The sequence below is a fragment of the Peromyscus leucopus genome, chromosome 19 (assembly GCF_004664715.2).
Source record: "Peromyscus leucopus breed LL Stock chromosome 19, UCI_PerLeu_2.1, whole genome shotgun sequence".
In the NCBI taxonomy this organism is placed as follows: Eukaryota; Metazoa; Chordata; class Mammalia; order Rodentia; family Cricetidae; genus Peromyscus; species Peromyscus leucopus.
The window spans coordinates 14,517,179-14,536,965 of NC_051079.1; the positions used below are offsets into that span (position 1 = coordinate 14,517,179).

Sequence of the window (19,787 nt, forward strand, 5' to 3'; positions counted from 1 at the left end):
CCTCTGAACCCACTGGAGTTGAGGTTGCCGTCAAGCTTACCATCCTCTTGTCTTAGCCTCCCAGGCTAAGGACCAGAGCCACCATGTCCACTTATGTCACAGTTTTTAATGATAACCTGAGAGTCATGTTAGAGGATTTTTAACATGTCATACATTGAACCCTCAAAATATTTTGCCAAGTATTTTCTGGTTGGGTATATAATTAAAGGAACACTTGAAATGTAGGGCTGGAGAGATGGCTTCTGGTGGGTAAAGTGCTTGCTAAGCAGACATGAGGACCTAAATTCAGATTTCCCAGCACCCATGCAAAAGCCAGGCATGTCTGTGTGCATCTGACTCCAGAGTTCACTGGCTACCCAGCCTAGCCAAAACACTATTCTCAGGTTCAGAAAGGAAGGTGGAGAACTGATGGAGAAAGACATTCTGATATCAGCCTATGACCTTCATACACACACACACATACACACACACTATGACCTTCACACACACACACACACACACACACACACACACACACACACACCACACCACACACACACACACACACACACACACACCACACCACACACACACCACACCACACCACACACACACACACACACACACACACACACACACACACACATACACACACACATAGGAAATGCTACAGTACAGGTTTGAGAATGATGTTTATTTGGCATTTTTTGAGATCCCATCTAGGCTTGCTGTAGGCGTTGTAACGCTACAAAGATAATGAGTCATTACTCCTCAGTCTGGTGGGAGAGACAGGAAAATGCAATCACACGCACACCACACACACATACACACCACACACACACACACACACACACACACACACACACACACACGAAATGCTACAGTATAGTTTTGAGGATGATGTTTATTTGGCATTTTTTGAGATCCCATCTAGGCTTGCTGTAGGCGTTGTAACGCTACAAAGATAATGAGTAATTACTCCTCGGTCTGGTGGGAGAGAGGGGAACGCATTGAAGTGATTTCCAACCTCAGTGAGCTCATTTCGTTAAATGTATTGGTTTATACACATTTGCCTGGTTTTTTCCCAGCCATGAGAAAGTCTGTTTGGCATACAAGCATGCATCACGTCAGTGCTATTGATAACAAACGTGCACAGGGCTGTCAAGAGAAGTCCTGGGAGCAGATCTTTAGCGGGGTGTGAAATCAGGCTACTGAAGGGTGGCTGAGGGTCTGACTGTAGAACTTGCAGGGGTCTGATTTAGACAGACTTTAGCAGCTGTGGCCTCATGACCTTGTGTCACTGTCACTGAGGCTAAAGAACCTACCACTTGACTAACCATGAATTTATATACAGTAACTATAGTTTGTTTTTTTTTTTTTTTTAAATTTTTTTTTAACCATCAACATGGGCTGGAGAGATGGCTCAGTGGTTAGGAGCCCTGGCTGCTCTTCCAAAGGACCCAGGTTCAATTCCCAGCACCCACATGGCAGCTCACAACTGTCTATAACTCTAGTTCCAGGGAACCCAACACACTCATCCAGACATACATGCAGGCAAAACACCAATGCACAGGGAAAAAAATTAAACCCTCTACTTAATGTAGCTTGGATTGTTTTGCTGTGGACTGTAGCCCACAAAGGGACTTCTTGTTTGTCCTGGAGACTCAAGACAGGCTTGCTGACATGGAGGTTGGGGTTGAGTTGATCTACATCAGCTATGTAGATGAAGATCCAGGGAGCTAAGATGGCCAGTTATTGACAGGATGGTGGGAATGTGTGTGGAAAGGCAGGAAATGCTATAGTGAATGGATAAGTCAAGCCACACTTAGAGGTTTATGACTGGAAAGGCAACTCTGTTGATGGAATTCTGCTCTTTTTATTGCATCAAAATACTGATAACTGATTTTTACTTACTTATCCATCCCTTTGTGGGCTACATTCTAATGTACTAATTGATATTTTTTTTTCTCTAAAGAAAAAGGTGGTTCTTAACAATCTGAATGGTCACACTGCCCGAGTCAATTGCCTGCAGTGGGTACGTAGACAGGATGGCTGTAAGTATTAAGCCAAGAAGGCTGATCTCAAATGCTTTTTGATAAAGTACAGTTAGTAATTTGTTTGTTTGTTTGTTTGCTTGTTTGTTTGTTTTTTAGAGACAGGGTTTCTTTGTGTAGCTTTTGGAGCCTGTCCTGGAACTCGCTCTGTAGACCAGGCTGACCTAGAACTCACAAAGATCCGCCTGCCTCTACCTCCCAAGTGCTGGGATTAAAGGCGTGCGCCAACACTGCCTGACCAGTTAGTAATTTTTTTTTTTTTTTATTTCTCTTGATTTATCATTTTCTTGACTGATATATGTTTGGAAAAAAATGAAAACTGGTCTACCCAGTGAGGTAGCTGACTAGTATTTTTACTTGATAACAGTTGAAGCATGGATAAACCCTGTGCCCATAGCCTTTGAGTGGAAAACCTGTGAGCGGGTCATAGGTAGAGGCTGACATTCAGCTGACTTAGTCTGTTTCTGCCATAGACAGACTGTTGCTTTAGTTAAGACCTTGGGTGTTTTTTGCAGTTGATAGTATGGTCTAGAAAGTAAAGGATTGTACTGGATCAGAGGACCCTTGGTAGTCCCAGGATGTGTGAGGTCCATGTTATTTTCATAATATTAAGAAGTGTGCTCACTCACAGGCTGTCATGAGTGTGCTGTGTGGTTTTTCTGTCAACCACATGATGTGTGATACTGTAACAGACTAAACAGAGCAGCAAATAGGAAACTTGAGCTGTTTTCTAATGTAGTCAGATACTAAAGAGCCTCCAGACGTACAAAATTGTGCTCCTGTTCTTTTTAATTTTTTATGGTTCTAACATTAGACTTCTTCAGCTCCTATGGAAGTTTGTATTAACATATTTTGTACATCGTTATAATTAAATTACTATTGCCAGTGTGTGATGGTGGTGTTGGGTACATGCCACAGTGCATGTGTAGGCTTTCCACCCACCTTTGTGTGGTTTGGGGATCAAACTCAGATTTCTAGGTTTGTACAGCAGGTGCCTTTATCCAATAAATCATCTTAACTGTGTCTTTTTTTTTTTGAGACTAGGTCTCATTGTCCTGGCTGGCCTAGAACTCACTATGTAGACCATACTGGCCTCAGATCCACAGAGGTGCCCCTGCCTCTTCCTCCGGAATGCTGGGGCTAAAGGCATGTTTCCTTGCCCAACGTCATTGTAGTTTTTAAATGAACTATTAAAAAAATACTTTTTAATTTTAACTTATAATATTGATACAAATAGCCCACATTAAAAGCTTTTTAGGGGTTTTTAAAATTCTTTTTTTTTTTTTTTTTTTTTTTTTGGTTTTTCGAGACAGGGTTTCTCTGTGTAGCTTTGTGCCTTTCTTGGAACTCACTCTGTAGCCCAGGCTGGCCTCGAACTCACAGAGATCCGCCTGGCTCTGCCTCCCGAGTGCTGGAATTAAAGGCGTGCGTCACCACCGCCCGGCCTTAAAATTCTTAAGAGTGTGAAGTAGAACAAAAATTTTGAAAGTTGGTGGAATGCAGTGATTATTTCTCTTCGCTGTAAGATTCTCTGTCTCCGGAGTTGTTATTGGCCTGTTGATTGCTGTAAACTCTTACTCCAATGGGATTCTCTCAGTTGTCCTGTCCTGCTGTGCTCTTGTCTTACACTCTTGAGTTAAGTTCTTCTCATTCTGCATACGCTCCAGGCGCAAGTGCAGAGTTTTCTTGAGCTGGTGAGACTCTTCTGTGGTTTTATCTGTAATATTAAAAAAGGCCTAATACATCACTTATCTCAAGTGGTGAATCAGAGTAAGTCTTGTATCAAGTCAGTAAAAGCCATTATATAATACTAAGGATGGCTCTCAATGTGTGAGCAAAAATACAGTTGTAAATAATGTTACTTGGCACCACTTGACATCAGAAACTGCTGGAACCACACCATAGGACTTTGTTGTGAAGTATTAATTTTACTTCCATTTAAAAGTGAGGTCACATAAAATGAATTACATATGTTACCACTGTAACCTGTGACCTTCTAGTAAGGTCTGTCACCAGATAATTTAGATTTCCTAAGAAATTGATAAGAAAATAACTAGGGAAAGAAATGACGTGAATGAAGATATTTACCCAAACACAACTTTTTCAGTCCCATCCTCTGAATTGGTGTCTGGAGGAGCCGACAGCCGAGTGATTCACTGGGAGATAGTGAATAATCAGGTCAGTAGTTATTTCTCATTCTAAGAAGTGACTGTACTTACTGTTCAAGTTTTAGCTCTCATTTCTTGTTTTTTTGATTTATAAAATGTCCTCATTTTTTTCTCATATATGAACTTAGTTTATTTGCTTATCTGTAACCCATATACTTTATTGTTTCTTAAAATCTGAAGACAAAATCCCAGCACTGAGAAGGGGAGGTGGACACAAAGCCCCCAACCAAGCAGGTCTTTGCAATTGATGCCTGCTGGGAAAGGGAAAATTGATTTTTTACAATTTCATGTCATTGGATTTATCAAACATACTCCAGGCCAAGCCCCATGTCCAGGAGAAGCTGGCCAACACAAAACTGATGCCATGTTTTTGTTTTGTTGTTGTTGTTGTCCATTTTGGTATTTTTTTAAATATTTTTGCTTGTTTTGATTTTCAGTTTTTGTTGTTTGTTTGTTTGTAATAAGAATGAGAACATGAAGTTGGATGGGTGGGGAGCTGGGAAGAATCTGGAGGAGTTGGATAAGGGGGAATCATGATCAAATATATTGTATGAAAAAAAAGAAGAAAAGAAATAACTGGGCATGATTGAATTGTTATGCAGGAAAGCAAAAGGTCTCTTATGCCCCAAACTAAATATTTCAAATAAATTAGATCATAAATATGCTAGAAAATAAATTGCCAAAAGAGTATTAAGGAAAAAAAAAAATCTGAAACCCAAATGCTTATCTCTCTCTCTCTCTCTTTTTTTTTTTTTTTTTGGTTTTTCGAGACAGGGTTTCTCTGCGTAGCTTTGCGCCTTTCCTGGGACTCACTCTGTAGACCAGGCTGGCCTCGAACTCACAGAGATCCACCTGGCTCTGTCTCCCGAGTGCTGGAATTAAAGGCGTGCGCTACCACCGCCCGGCCGCTCCCTCTTTTTTAAGTGTATAGCTCTTTTAGCCAGTGTTCTATGGCTGTGAAGAGGCCCCATGACCACAGCAACTCTTATAAAGGAAAGCATTTCACTGGGGCATGTTATAGTTTCAAAGGTGTAGTCCATTACTGTCATGGCAGGGAGAGTTGTGGCGTTCAGGCTGACATGCTGGAGAAGGAGCTGAGAGTTCGACTTCCCCAGGCAACAGCAAGAGAGAAACATTGGGCCTGCTTTGAGCATTTGAAACCCCAAAGCCCACCCTCAGGGACACTTCCTCCAAAAAGACCTCACCCTATAGTCCAAGTCAAATAGTGTTATTCCTTAATGACCAAGCATTCAGATCTATAAGCCTGTGGGGGCTGTTCCTATTCAAACCATCACAGTAGCCAAGAAACTTTATTTATTTATTTATTTTAATAAAAAGTGTGAGCCAGGCAATGGTGGCACATGCCTTTAATCCTAGCACTTGGGAGGCAGAGGCAGGTGGATCTCAGTGCGTTTGAGGCCAGCCTGGTTTACAAATTGAGTTCCAAGACAGCCAGGACTGTTACACAGAGGAACCCTGTCTTGAAAAACCAAAAAAAAAAAAATCTGAGACATGGGTTGGGGCTATGCAGTGGGTAAAATGCATGCTGCACAGGCTGGAGGGCCTGAGTTCCAGTCCACAGAACCCACATAGTGGCTGGACATGGCAGCATTCACCTGGAATCCCAGAGTCTCTACTGTGGATGGAAGATGGAGACAGGAGAGTGCCCATAAGCTCTGGGACAGCTAGCCTGGGACACATCATGGCCAACAACTAAGACAGACGCAGGCTTAGATCAGGTAGAAGATGAGGACAGACACCCCGGTTTGTCCTTCAGCCCCACATGCGTGCCATACACATGTATAAACAGGAAATAAACAGCAGATGCATACACATTTTCTAAGACAGTGTCACTGTATGCCCTGGAGGGCTGAGATTGCAGGTGTGTGCCATCCCACTCGGCTGAGACGCTTTATCTCCTGCCTGTCAGGGCTCTGTACCCTTCCTCTAACTCCTGTTCCATGTTTGTGTGCTGTCTGTCACTTGTGCCTGGGACTCCCTCATTCAGTCCGATCTTAGGTGAGCTGTTCTGTTCTCGATAATGACAGACATTTTGGTGTATTAAATAGGCAGCTACTGCCAGGTGAATATTGGTTTTGAACATTACCCCAAAGAAGTAGATAAGGCGGAGCCCTCTTGTTCCTGAGTCGAGGACATTATCTTGAAGGCAGAGTGGACTTGAATACTGACAAGTCAGAGTGCTCCGTGCCCCGGTGTGCAGAGTTGCTGCACCTCACTGCAGATGGATGGCCTTTGAGTTGACTGTGCACTGGAGGGTGTTGTCTTGGGAAAAATTCAAAGGGTAAGGATTCCAAGTAGAAAAAACATTACACAAACGAGCCTGTCATTCCCATTTAAAATCTCTTAGCATCCCATTGCACTCCGAGGAAACAGTTTGGGAAATGTTATTAGATAATACATGGTGTACTAACGCAAACAATAATAGGTCCAGCCTATATTGTTTGCTCCCAGGGTCCGTGGAAGAGTCTACCAACCAGCTGAGGATTCTAATCTGAGGGATATTCAATGAATCTGAGCACACTGAATTCTTTAGTCCATTTGCTTTATTTCTCTAAGTTAATTCTATCTACACAGTTTCTTTTCTGTCCTCTTACCTCTCAGTCTCTCCTGCTCTCAGTCCCTTCTGCTGTTCTCTCATGTCTATCTAGTTTTTTCCACCTCCGTCCTCATCTTTGTTCTTCTCCATCAATCCTCCCAGTGCTCTCAGAGAACAGTCTATATACCCACACAGTAATTCTTTGGCAACGCAGTGCGAGGCTTGAAGTTTTCAGGGTCTCAGAGAGAGGTGATAAGGACCCACACATCAAGCAATTAATTGTCAGCTTCCAATTACAACCCAAAAGGGGAGTGACTAAAGGGGAGTTCTCTGGTAGGGTCAACTAGAGGCTAAGATCAGTTAGGGAATTTATGTGCTCAAACTATAGTCTAGAAATGCTAGGTAGAATGTTAGGGTCAGTAAGACACAAGAAAGTAAATTGTCTTTGGTGCCGCTTTTCCCGCTCATCCCAGCTGCAGCTGCTTTCTGATAGGGAGGGGGACATACGCTAGGTGGCTAAGCAACCTATGTCAGAGCATGTTTGGTTAGTAAAAGCACTTTCACTCAGAGTAATTGCTGAGGAGAAAATCTAGGAATAGCACCTGGCTAAGGAGGAATAAGAAATTAATTTGCACAAGAAAGAAGCTTGGCACCTATTGCCTGCCTGGCCTTGTAGGCAATCTCCTAGGGTCAGTGGGAAGTAACTGCCTTAACTAGCAGGTGGCTAAAACATCATCCCAGGAATGTGAGCAGTAAATCTCTTAAGTTAGGGTCTTGTGTAAATAACCCAGGGTGAAGGTAAGGGGTTTAGGATTTAATTGCTAGTGGTTCTTTTCTCTATCTGTGGGTGAGATGAGCTAATGTTTATCTATGCACAGTTTTGTCCTTGGAAAAAGGGATCTTTGCTGAAATACTTTTGTCTAGAGAATGGCCCTGGCCAGATTTATCTTAATGAAAGATAAACACAGCTGGGGACAGTTATCCAATTACCCCAAATGTATAGGGAAGGTTGTTCCCAAGATTGAGATGCAATCGTGAGATTACATGTACACATTACATGGAAATGCACGGTAAATGGATGGGGAGAATCAGCTGTTATTGCACAAGAAGTTTACAAGAGACAGCAGTTCATTCAAAAGGCAGTAATTCCATAAACGCCTTGCGTGATGGTTTCCCCTAACAGAACCCTTAGTTCTGACAGGTTGACCTTCTGAACTCTAGCTGTCACTGCTGTATACTCCATGGACTTTGGCTACCAGCTGCTCTCAATAGTGTACAAAAATACTAGAGAATAAGGAGAGTTCATATTTGAATGCTAGCTTTAGGAGTTTGTTCTTTGGCTACTCATGTAGTGCAGGCCTGGGTTGTCAGCACTCAACAGGCCGAAGCAGGAGAAGGACGAGTTCAAGGTCAGTATAGTCTGTATAGCAAAACACTATCTCAATTTTTTTGTTGTTGTGATTAGGCTGGGATTCAGATCCATGGCAGAGCACCTGCCTAGTATGTGTGAGGCCCTGGATTCAAGCCTTAGTTTGCGGGGGAGGGGCTCTTATTCAGTAGGCATTTGGAAATCAGCGATGGTTGCTAAAGAAAGGATATGTCAGGTGTACTGTGAAAGCACTGCTGACTTATAGGGGAAACCGGAAGAAAAGGAGAGTGTGTAAAAATGTTTTTGGCACTGACAGGTTAGTTACAAAATAAAATGGGGATATGATGGACAGGGAAATGAGTGAGAATGGGTTCTTTTTTAGGGCCCTGGGAGAAAGGTGCTTCTGTATAGAAAGATGGGCAAGTGGGAAGATGTGGAACCTGGTGTGGTCATGTCATGTGACCTGCTGGCTATTCCGTGTCCCCAGTGCTACAGGAATTAGAGGGCCATGTGGAGCCACCTGCATTTGAAGGAGCAGAATGCCACTCCACTGGGCCCAGTCTTAGCAGAAGACTCCAGGGAGGTGAAGTGAGCTCTTACTTTGAGACCTGAAGTGAGAGACTTGCCAGACTTTTCCTTAATGCTTCCCTGAGCTCCTAGTGGCAGGACAGTCAACTGAGAGGAGAAAGAGGCCAGACTGAGGCAGGTGGGGGGATGAAAGTCGGAAAAGAAGGATGAAAAGAATTGGGATTCAGGGGAAAGGCTGAGCATCTTCGGGCTTGGGTACCCACCCATTCAGTTCTGTGTGCACAGGTGCTCGGTGCGCCTGGACTGCTGATCAGAGAGAGAGCCTGTAACTGAGGAGGACTTTGAACTAATGACACCCCTTCTCCACTTCCTAAATGCTGGGATTACAGATGTACAGCCATCATGTTCTGTTTACAGCCTCCTCACCTTTCTTTTTTGAGACAGTCTCATTTGATAGTCCAGGCTGTTCTCAGACTCAGAGTGGTCCTCTGGATCAGTCTCCTGAGTTCCAGGATTATAGACATTAGCCACTATACCCAGCTATATAATTCTTTTGTTCTTGTAACACGTATGACATTCTTTCTGATTCAGGTTTTAAAAGCAGTCCGTCTCCAAGGCCATGAAGGACCTATTTATGCCGTGCATGCTATTTACCTCAATGGGCCATCTGATGGTGCGCTGCATTCTCTGATAGCTTCTGCAGGTTCAGATTCTACAGTTCGACTGTGGTCTAAAAAGGGGTTGGAAGGTAGGTTTGGAGGCTTTGTAATCTAGATAAAAGAAATAGAAATTGTGAAATGAGTAACACAAGAGCACATACTAAGTTCCACCATCTCAAGCAACTTTAAAATGTTATCCTAATATGAATGTGTTACTTTTGTGCTTTTTCAAAATACCCTTTAACCAAAGTATTTGCCTAAGTAAATTCCAGCTAAGCCTTTTTAAATGGGCTATTTTGTTCTCTCTGATCTTTGGGTTGACTTGTCCATCTCTTTGCTGACACTCTGAACTAGTGATACCACCCAACTTCTTTAGGTAGAGAAGCTCATGGTGAGTTTTTGTTTCTTGTTTTTCAGTAAAATTCCTTCAGACCTTGAACTTTGGAGATGCATGTGTTCTGACTGTCTGCCTGTCTATTTTGCCCGGTATTAAAGGTGAGTGTCCTCCCATTTACTAAAAGAACAGCATAAGGAAGGTTTGGGACCTTGATTTTGTGTCTGTTACATTTGTTTATCTTGTGTTGGTGAATCCAGCGGATGGCCTCACACATACTAAACAATACTCTACCATTGAGCTATACTCCAGCCCTGTATCTAAATGCTCCCATGAAATAACAAACTGGGCATTGAGATACACATCAATAATCTCAGCATTAGGGAGATGGAGGCAAGAGGATCAGGAGTTCAAGGATAGCCTGGGCTACATGAGACTGTTTCAGAAACAGAAAAACAGCAAATCAACTGGTGTAGCTCATAAAGTTAGAGCAGCTATTAGGAATTTTGGTAGCTGAGATTTTATTGGTTTAATATATGCTCCAAATTGATATTGCTGCTTGTTTATTTCATCGTGGATGTATCTGAATACAATTTGGAGAAAGTAGTTCTTTGAAGGTGAAGGTTGGGCTAAGTTGAAAGGTACTTAACTGTGTGAGCCTCTCAAGATGGCAACCCTTCATGTCCTACATGATGAGTTTGATTTTCCTTGCCTTATTAGGCACAGAAGTGGTAGTTGATGTAAGACAATGATTCCTTTACCTCCTCCTTTACCTGGAGGACAGGCCCAGCTGCCAGAGGCATGGCCAGGGAGCTCCAGCCTCTCCTGCTCTCTGTCCTCTGCAGCAGGACCTGGGACTCTGGTTCCTGTTATGCTTCCTTTATGTAAAGGTGGCTGGGAAGCAAGGTTAGTTTGGCAACACGTACCTTTTAGTCATCTCAGAGTTTTTAACTGTATATTTGATTATGTGCTCTTTTATTTGAACATTTAATTTATTCTCAAGACAAATATAAAATCCTTGGATTTAGCAAATACATGTAAAGATTTTAGGTAGCAGCTGATGCTGGGCTCAGGCCCTTCAGTATTCAGCTGGGCTAATGGCCTTTCCCCCTGGTCCTCTGACTGGTGTTGTAGAAATGCACCTTACTTGTTCTTATTTGAAATTTATTTTGGTTAGGGGACAGCTTTTGGGAGTCTTTCTGTCTGTACACCCTGTTTCTAAAGCAAGGGCTCTCTTGTTTTTAGACACGTTGTATTTTAGGCTAGGTGGCCTACAACTTGCTACCAGTTCTTCTTTCTTCCTTTCATCTTGCCAAAGCAGTGCTGAGATTAAAGATGCACAATGCCACATGTGGCTTTTAATGTGGTTCCCAGGGATTGAACTCAGGTTTTCAGGCTTACATGGCAAGCACTCACCCCATGCCTTCTCCCTCATCTGTGCCTTGTTCTCCACTTTCCCTCCCCTCTGTCAGTGCACAGAAGTAACTGTCCCGGTGTTTGCCAGATCCACTGACTAGAAACGTTAGTGTCCATGTAGTCCTGGAGGCGGTGGGACCCTTTCAGTTCATTTGTGCGGTGGTGTGGGGAGCAGAAGTCGGTTTCTTCACCCAGTGATCGTAGCTGCAGTACTTACAGCCATGCCTGTTTTCCTTCCCAGTACCAATATTAGCGTGTGGTGATGATGACTGCAAGATTCACTTATTTGTTCAACAGGATGACCAGGTAACTAATGGTTTTTACTAAGAGACTAGAATTATGTTTTGCTTAGCAATGCATCTTAATGTAGAATTTTTAAAATGGTTGCAACAGTCCAGCTGTCCAGCATTTTCAGTGCTGTATCTGCAGCATGTGCTGTTTTATCTTGTGAACGTTTAGACTGCTTGAGACTTGAAGATAGTGACTAGCCTGACTAGTCACTGAGGTGTCACTTACTTTATTGACTCTTATCTTCCTAGTTTCAGAAAATGCTTTCTCTCTGTGGGCATGAGGACTGGATAAAAGGAGTAGATTGGGCAACTTTTGGTCAGTATGAAATTTTACTACAAGTGTGCATGATAGGGACAAGTTTAAGATTCTTTTTGTGTTACATTGTCTACTGTCCTGGTTAGAAAAGGAACACACATACTATGTATGGCATGCATCTGGAGACTAAAAGACAGCATTGGGGGTCGGGAGCAGGGTTTCCTTTCACCGTGTGAGTCCCAAGATCACACTCACTGAGGCTTGTTGGCAGGTACCATTGCCCACTGGCCCAGAAAAGGGGATTCTTAACTCTTGTTAACTGTTGATTGGGTGGTAAAGAATGAAATAAATTGATATTTACAAGATGATAATAGTCCTATTTATATGTAGATGTTCTTGAAGAATTCTTCCTAGAACTTTGTGCCCTAGCTATAGAGAACCACTTGTTTTATACAATTTTATTAACATTGTGTATATATTTGCCAATGCCATTAAAAATGAATTCCAGTCAAATGCATGAAGGATAAGGAAGCAAAGTCTAATATTTTTGGATCTAAAAATATGCACACCATTGATAAAAAGTCTTATACCTAAATTTACTGCATATAGTGTTTTAAAAAGTAATGTAATATGTATTTTCTAATTAGGTAGAAACCTTTTCCTCGCAAGCTGTTCACAGGATTGCCTAATAAGAATATGGAAAGTGTATATGAAACCAACATCTTTAGAAACTGAGGATGATGGTATAAGACTGAAGGAAAATACTTTCACTATACAGAATGGAGGTGGGTGACAGTGAAGTATTTGATGTACCGGTACTTAGCTCTGCTAACTGTTTTATTTGTCTGTGTCTCCACACATCTGTGTGAAGGTTAGTTTCTTATTTTTATGTGAGATCTATTATTTTTCATGTTTTTTTTTTTTTTTTTTTTTTTTTTTTTTTTTTTTTTTTGGTTTTTCGAGACAGGGTTTCTCTGTGTAGCTTTGCGCCTTTCCTGGGACTCACTTGGTAGCCCAGGCTGGCCTCGAACTCACAGAGATCCGCCTGCCTCTGCCTCCCGAGTGCTGGGATTAAAGGCGTGCGCCACCACCGCCCGGCCTATTTTTCATGTTTTATGAACTATTTTTTAATTGATGAACTATTTTTAATTTATGAACTTTTATGAAATATTTTTTAATTGATGAAAGTTATGCTTACTGTTTATCAGTGAATTAATTTGTGAAATGTGAATTCTGGTCCTGTTGGAGTGCATTCATAAGGGACAGGCTAAACTCTACATTTGAGTGGCGTGTGGAATTCATATTTTCTTACAGTGTTGTGATAGACTGGCTTGCCCCTCATAGGTCCTGTTGCAATGCTGTAAGGTGGAGATAGAGTTGAGTTTGTAAATACCAAAGCCAGTCTTCAGGAGTCCTCACTCCGTAAGTGTGCTTTAGTTACGAGGCCTGTTAAAATTGTGGCTTTGGTAACAGTTGTCTGGGGGAAACCAAGAAATAATATAGCCAATATACTATAAATAGCTATGCCAAAATACGAAATTTTTTATTTATTTACTGTAATATAAATTTAGTTTCCCTTATATCTATTTGTCTGTCTATCTATCTATCTATCTATCTATCTATCTATCTATCTATCAATGACAGGGTCTCATGCATCTATCTGTCTATCTGTCTGTCTGTCTATCTATGAATGACAGGGTCTCATGTACCCCATGCTGGCCTCCGGAACTCCTGAACCTCCTCTTCTGCCTTCTGAATGCTGTTGTTAGGGGGCTGTGCCAGGCACACTCTCTCAACTGAGCTATACCCCCAGTCCTTGTTTTTGCTTTAATACTACTTTTTTTTGGGGGGGAGGGTATGTGTATGTATTTTTGTTTGTGCTGGAAATTCAACCCAGCACTTACACGTGCTACGCAGTACATGGCTGAGCTACACTCTCAGTCCTAGTTTTGAGCTGAAACATAAGAATTGTATATGTGATGTTTCAAAATGTAAATGATGTGTGATTGTGCTTTTAAATTGCTGTGGAACAGCTTTTCCAGGAATATTTCAAATAGTAAAATATATTCTTTGGTATTTATTTATATCCAGATAGAGAAAAGTGTAGGGGACAGTTCAGTTTTAGCTCCTTTTCTCTAGTGGGTGAGGTTAATAAAGTTTAGAATTCTTGTTCTTTTTTTTGAATCTGGATCATTATGTTTGTTCTGATCTCTTGACTAATCAGTCACACACTAGACTTGATTCTGCAGATGTCCTTTGAGAGGAACTGTGAGGAAAGGGTGTCTGTGTTGCTTCTGTTGTAGGGACCAGCATAACTGTTGCGGTTACCCTGGAGACCCTGCTGACTGGACACGAGAACTGGGTAAACTCAGTTCATTGGCTGCCTGCCTACTACGAAGGTAGGAGGAAACCCACAGCTCTTGCTTCCTTCAGTGTCACAGCGTTGAGCTGAGCAGCTGAACTGGAGGGTTGCTGTGAGCGTGACTAAGTTGGCAAACGTAAGGCCTGTGTGGTGGCCATGCTGACAGCTGCTCCCCTGGAAGCTGTCCTCAGGCAGGCTAATGCTACCAGGGCACTGGGACTGCCAACCCTGTTACCTGTGTGACTTCTGTAAAGTCCCTGTGTGACTCCGAGTGTAAGAAAAACCCACTCAAGCCGATCTCACTGGAACCTTCACTCTTGGAAGTCTGGAGTGCTGATACTGGGAAGTAGCACTTAGTACCTTTCCCTTCTTTCTGTGGAGGGCAGGGCTGCCCTCGGGCTGGGGCTGGTGTAAAGCTGAGCAAGGCATAACCTGGTTCTTGTCCCCAGGAACAGCAGTCACTAATGCTCGGGGATCACTGCTCAGCTCTTAGGTTGTACGTAGTTGCCACAGCGTCATCTTCCTCATTTTACCCTTTGTAGCCAGCTCCGTTGTGTGCTGTGTAGCCTCGCCTAGTGGTTTCTTTCTTTCCAACCTATCACCTCTCTACTTTTCCTGACCCATGTGCTCTGTGGTCATTAACACCTGCCTGTACCTGCTCTGTACAGGGGTCACTGTTGTCTCTGTAGCTGAGAGCAAACTAGCTGTGTGGTTTACTTTTTCTTTCCCAGCAGCTCAAGTTTAGTTTAAAACATAAAAAAAAAAAAAATCTTGTTAAGTGTGATGGCACATTTGTGTAATCCCACCACTAAAGAGGCTGAGGAAAGAGGATTGTTAGTTTGTAGCCAGGCTGAACTCTGTAGTAAAACCCCATTTCCATAGAAAAGAAAGCTGAGCATAGTAATACATAGCTATAATTCTAGCAGTCAGGATGCTAAGACAGGAGGATTACAAGGTCAAGGTTAGTCCATCTTGAATAATGAGACCTTATTTCAAACAGACACATGTGTACATACACAAAGAAAAAGAAAGAAAAGCTGGACACTCATTTTTGCTAATTGGAAGCTGTGTTTCCAACAGTAAAAAGAAGAGAAAGGGGCTAGAGAGATGTGTTTGACACCCTCTTTGATTTCAAGGGCACCTGCACTCACACACACAGACACATAATTAAAAATCTTTAAATAAATAAATAAGAGGAAGGCATTGTTTTGGCCTAGCACTTACACCAAGACCCAGCCAGAGTTACTGAAAGTCAAAGTAGAATCCCTAATTTCATATTCCCAAGCTCAAACAACGCTCTTTATTTGGTCTTTAAAGGGAGTGGGGAGTCAGTGTCAGAGGCTGGAATGATGTCTCAGTGCTTAAGATTACTCAGTGCTCTTGCAGAAGACCTGAGTTTGGTTCCAGGACCCACAGCAGGCAGTTCATAAAGACTGGTACTTCCAGGGAATCTAATGCTCTCTTAATGGACTCTGCATGCACAGCATCAGTGTGCCCATACAGGGGAGCAGATGCACTCATTCACACATCTATAACTAAGTAGTAAAAGTGTTCAAAAAGGGCCTGGAGAGATGGCTTTTGCCGAGGACCCAGGTCAGTCCCAAGCCACCCATGTCAGGTGGCTCACAGCTGTTAACTCCCAACTCTAGGGGATCAGACACCGTTGTACATACCCACACAGAGATGCACATACAGGACATAATTAAAAATAGTAAAACAACAATCTTTTTAAGATTTATTTAAAAGAATATATATTACTTCACAATTTTGTATTAGAGAGACAACCTCTAGCTTTTCTGTAGTTCAGGAACCTTTGAAGCTTTCCTCCATTCTTCTGTGGAGACACTGTGCTAAGTTCAATGCCCATCAGTCCTAGGCTTGTTAGTGAACCTGAATTTCATGTTTATGTAGTATGGTTGTCATTGATAAAACTCGGTACTAGTATGTACTTATCCTTTTGTATCACACATGTGTATGTTTAGAGATATAGTTATGTTGGTTCATGTAGACCCTGTAATACTCCATTGTCTGAATATATCACAACTTGTTTAAACTAAGGATAGACCTTGTGATTGTATGTTTTTGTTTTTGGAGACTGGGTCTCACAGTGTAGCCCAGACTGGCCTTGAGCTTAAAGCAGTTGTGCTGCTCCAGCTTCCTGACTGCTGGGGGATAGGCGTGGGCCATCGCACCTGGCTTTGCACACCCCTGCTGTTGCAGTCAATGCTGCGTGCCCTTGTGTTTTGTTCTGGCAGTCAGACTCTGCTTGTTGATCTAAAGGCGTCATTTTTTACTCTTCAGATGGTGTCCTGCAGCAGAAGGTGAGATTACTCTCTGTCTCCACGGACAAAAGCATGATTCTCTGGGGTCCAGAAGAAGACTCCGGGGTTTGGTTAGAACTGGTAAGAGGTGGATATTTAAAAAATTCAGTATATACACCCCAAATCTATATTCCTAGAGCTGTAAATTTTCACTCTTTTTGTGCATTAAATGAGCTGTAACTTTGTCTCTGAACTTCTTTTCCAGTGTGAGAAATGGACCTGTTGATTGATAACTGTTTCTCTCTTCTTGTGTAGGTCCGAGTAGGTGAAGTCGGTGGAAATACCCTGGGGTTTCTTAACTGTCAGTTCGGAGAGAATGGCAGCATGATCGTCGCTCATGCGTACCACGGAGCGATGCACCTTTGGAAGCAGAGTACAGTGAACCGAGTATGAGCATGTGGTTTCTTGCTGACTTGTGCTTTTCTAGTAGACACATTCAAGTAGAGATGATAGTCATTTTAAACATAGTCTGTGGTATTTATACTAGATTGTAAGTTTGGGCTTTTCTAGGAAGAAAAGTGCAGAGCTGTACAGCAGTGTGACAGAATTGAATGATGTCCAAATGTTATTTATGTAGGGCTGGAATATGGCTCAGTGGCATTGGTCTAGTTTATGTGAGGCCCTGGGTTGTCTGCCCCCCAACCCCCATCATGTACAGATACAAGTCAGAGTCTGGATGCTAGATAAATAAATTAAATAAGAATATTGGGTGAAATGTGACTTGTCATATTTTGAATGTGTCTCTGATAGCTTCCTTTTTTTTTTCCTCTGTGGTTTTGGTGCCTGTCCTGGATCTTGCTCTGTAGATCAGGCTGGCCTCGAACTCACAGAGATCCGCCTGGCTCTGCCTCCCGAGTGCTGGGATTAAAGGCACGCACCACTGCCACCTGGCCTGATAGCTTCCTTTTAAAAATATATTTCACATGTTTTTATTTTATGTATGTCTTGGTGTGTAAGTGCAAAGGTTAAAAGACAGCCTACAGGAGCCAGCTCCTTTTACTATGTGGGTCCTGGGATAAAACCTAGGTCATCAGGCTTTGTGGCCAGTGCTTGTATTTGCTGAGCCATCTCACTAAATCTTTATAAAGTACAAATTCATGGATTTGCATCACTTTTAGTTAGTGGCCTTTGAAATAATCACCTCTGAGGTTTTACCTTCTTGTTTTATTGGAGACTTAGTCTTCTAGCCTCTATTTGGACTTAGTCTTTAAGATTATTTCTGCAGTTAAAACAACTAATAAATCTATGACATTGTTAGTTTAGGAACTATTTTTTAAGGTGAACTCTATTTCCTTAACTCAGACTCTTTGAGGGTCTTTGCAGAAGAAAAGCACAAGATGAGAGAGGAGCTATCCAAATCTGAAAACAGTTTCACTGTGCTTATGCAAACAAAGACTTACCACGTGGCCGGTGGGGGGGGGTGTTGACTTTTAAGTGGACTGTATCTTTTTTAGAACAGTGTTAAATTGACAGCACAACTGAGCATAAAGCAGAGTGCATGCCTGCATACCCAGACCCAGTGCTCCTGCACCTGGCCTCCCTGCCTGTCAGCAGCCCTCGCCAGAGCGGTCCATTTATTATAGCCAAGATTGATTATTTAAAGATTTAGTTTTACGTGTCTGTGTGTGGGTGTGTGAATGTGAATACAGGTGCCTGTGGAGGTCAGAAGAGGGTGTTAGATTCCTTGGCACTGGAATTCATAGGTAGTTCTGAGCTGACTGACATGGTGTTGGGAATTGAACTTGGTTGGTCTGGAAGAGCAGTGCACACTCCTAACCAACCGAGCCCTCTTTCCAACTCTTCAAGATGGATTTTTATTTATTTCTCAAGGATTTATTTTATGTGCGTGTAAGTTTGTGTGAACATATGCTCAGATGTATGTGCGAGTGCTCACACCTGCCTGTGCACAGAAGCCAGGAGAGTGTCAGACCTTTGAGAGCTTATAGACAATTGTAGAATGCCTGGCTTGCTCCATGGGTGCTGAGAGCTGAACTCTAGTCTTCATGATTATTCAACAAGCACTCTTTTGTTTGGTTGGTTTTTGGTTTTTGGTTTTCCGAGACAGGGTTTCTCTGTGTAGTTTTTGGTGCCTGTCCTGGATCTCGCTCTGTAGACCAGGCTGGCCTCGAATTCACAGAGATCCATCTGGCTCTGCCCCGCCCCCCACGCCCCCACCCCGGCCCCCAAGTCCTGGGATTAAAGGCCTTTGCCACCACCGCCTGGCTCAGCAAGCACTCTGAATAACTGAGCCACCCCCCCCCCCCCCCAGCCCAGGAGTGATTTTTCATGAGCGAGTAGGGAGTTACTACAGGAGACTGTGCTGGGAATCCCAAGGTGCAGTCTGTGGCCCACAGCTTGTTGTAAACACCCTTCAGAGCGTAGCTTTAGAACCTGTATAACTTAGTTTAAGCATTTATTGAGCGAGTGTGTTACTTCATGCCTGTAATTCCAATACTCGGAGGCGGAGATAGAAACATTAAGAGTTCAGTGCCAGCCTCTGGTATACAGAGTTTGGGGCCAGCCTGGGTTACATGAGACCCTGTTTCAGTAAGACAGAAGAAAATGTTCTTGCCTATATCATTAGCCTTGGTTTTAAACAACCTGTTAGTTGCATAATTAATTTCATTTCCTCTCCTAGTTTTCTTCCCTCTGCAGTTTATTGAGAAAGGCTTTGAGACAGGATCTCTATGTAGCTGTGGCTGTCCTGGAGCTCACATGTAGACTAGGCTGCTATCACACTCAGAGCTGACTGCCTCTGCCTCCCTAGTGCTGGGTTTAGAGGTGTGCCCCACCATACCTGGCTCAGTCCTTTATCTTAATATAGAAACCCTCTAGGTTCACACTCAAAATTGGTCTCATTTTACTCAATATTTGTTCTTCATTATGGAGTTTAATAAATGCTCAGCGAGCATGTAGTATGTGCTGTCATTGTCTGCATACTTGACGAGTATAGACTCATTTAATCCTAATACGTTTGCGTGGAGGTCGCCATTGTTTACCTGTTTGATAGGAGAGTTGATAGACAGGTAACATCAAGCTGTCTGTCTGTTGGGAAATTTTCCATAGTTACTGTTTCAAAGGATAGAACACATATTTGGATATTACAGTTTAATGTGGTTGATTGGGAAACAGCTCCTTTTATTTTATGATCTTGTCTTGAATATTTAGTTTTGCAGCTTTCTTCTTGATGGCCCTTACTTATCTTGATATGTGTTATTATCATTTTCATTGCAGAAACGGTGGGTTTCAGACATTGTCATTTCAGGACACTTTAGTGGTGTTCAAGACCTAATATGGGATCCAGAGGGAGAATTCATCATCACCACTAGTACGGATCAGACAACTCGCCTTTTTGCTCCATGGAGGAGGAAAGGCCAATCACTGGTAAGATATCTTCCTTCTTAACTCAAGGCCTTCAAACTTCCATTTGAAATCTCCTAGTGGAGCAGCCTCCTCAGCCATTAGGAACCTGCAGGCTGGCTACTTGACAGTAG

General features: G+C 42.6%; 1 protein-coding gene across 1 annotated transcript in view; it reads left to right on the forward strand.

The window, feature by feature from the left end:
- Window positions 1–19,787, forward strand: part of Elp2 (elongator acetyltransferase complex subunit 2) — a 38,189-nt gene that overhangs the window by 1,136 nt on the left and 17,266 nt on the right. The window contains exons 2-12 of the mRNA XM_028867164.2: window positions 1,955–2,033; window positions 4,141–4,211; window positions 9,247–9,403; window positions 9,732–9,809; window positions 11,306–11,370; window positions 11,604–11,670; window positions 12,258–12,395; window positions 13,914–14,009; window positions 16,274–16,374; window positions 16,549–16,680; window positions 19,528–19,677. Coding sequence (XP_028722997.1) covers window positions 1,955–2,033; window positions 4,141–4,211; window positions 9,247–9,403; window positions 9,732–9,809; window positions 11,306–11,370; window positions 11,604–11,670; window positions 12,258–12,395; window positions 13,914–14,009; window positions 16,274–16,374; window positions 16,549–16,680; window positions 19,528–19,677 — 1,134 coding nt within the window. The remainder of the gene's footprint in view (window positions 1–1,954; window positions 2,034–4,140; window positions 4,212–9,246; window positions 9,404–9,731; window positions 9,810–11,305; window positions 11,371–11,603; window positions 11,671–12,257; window positions 12,396–13,913; window positions 14,010–16,273; window positions 16,375–16,548; window positions 16,681–19,527; window positions 19,678–19,787) is intronic.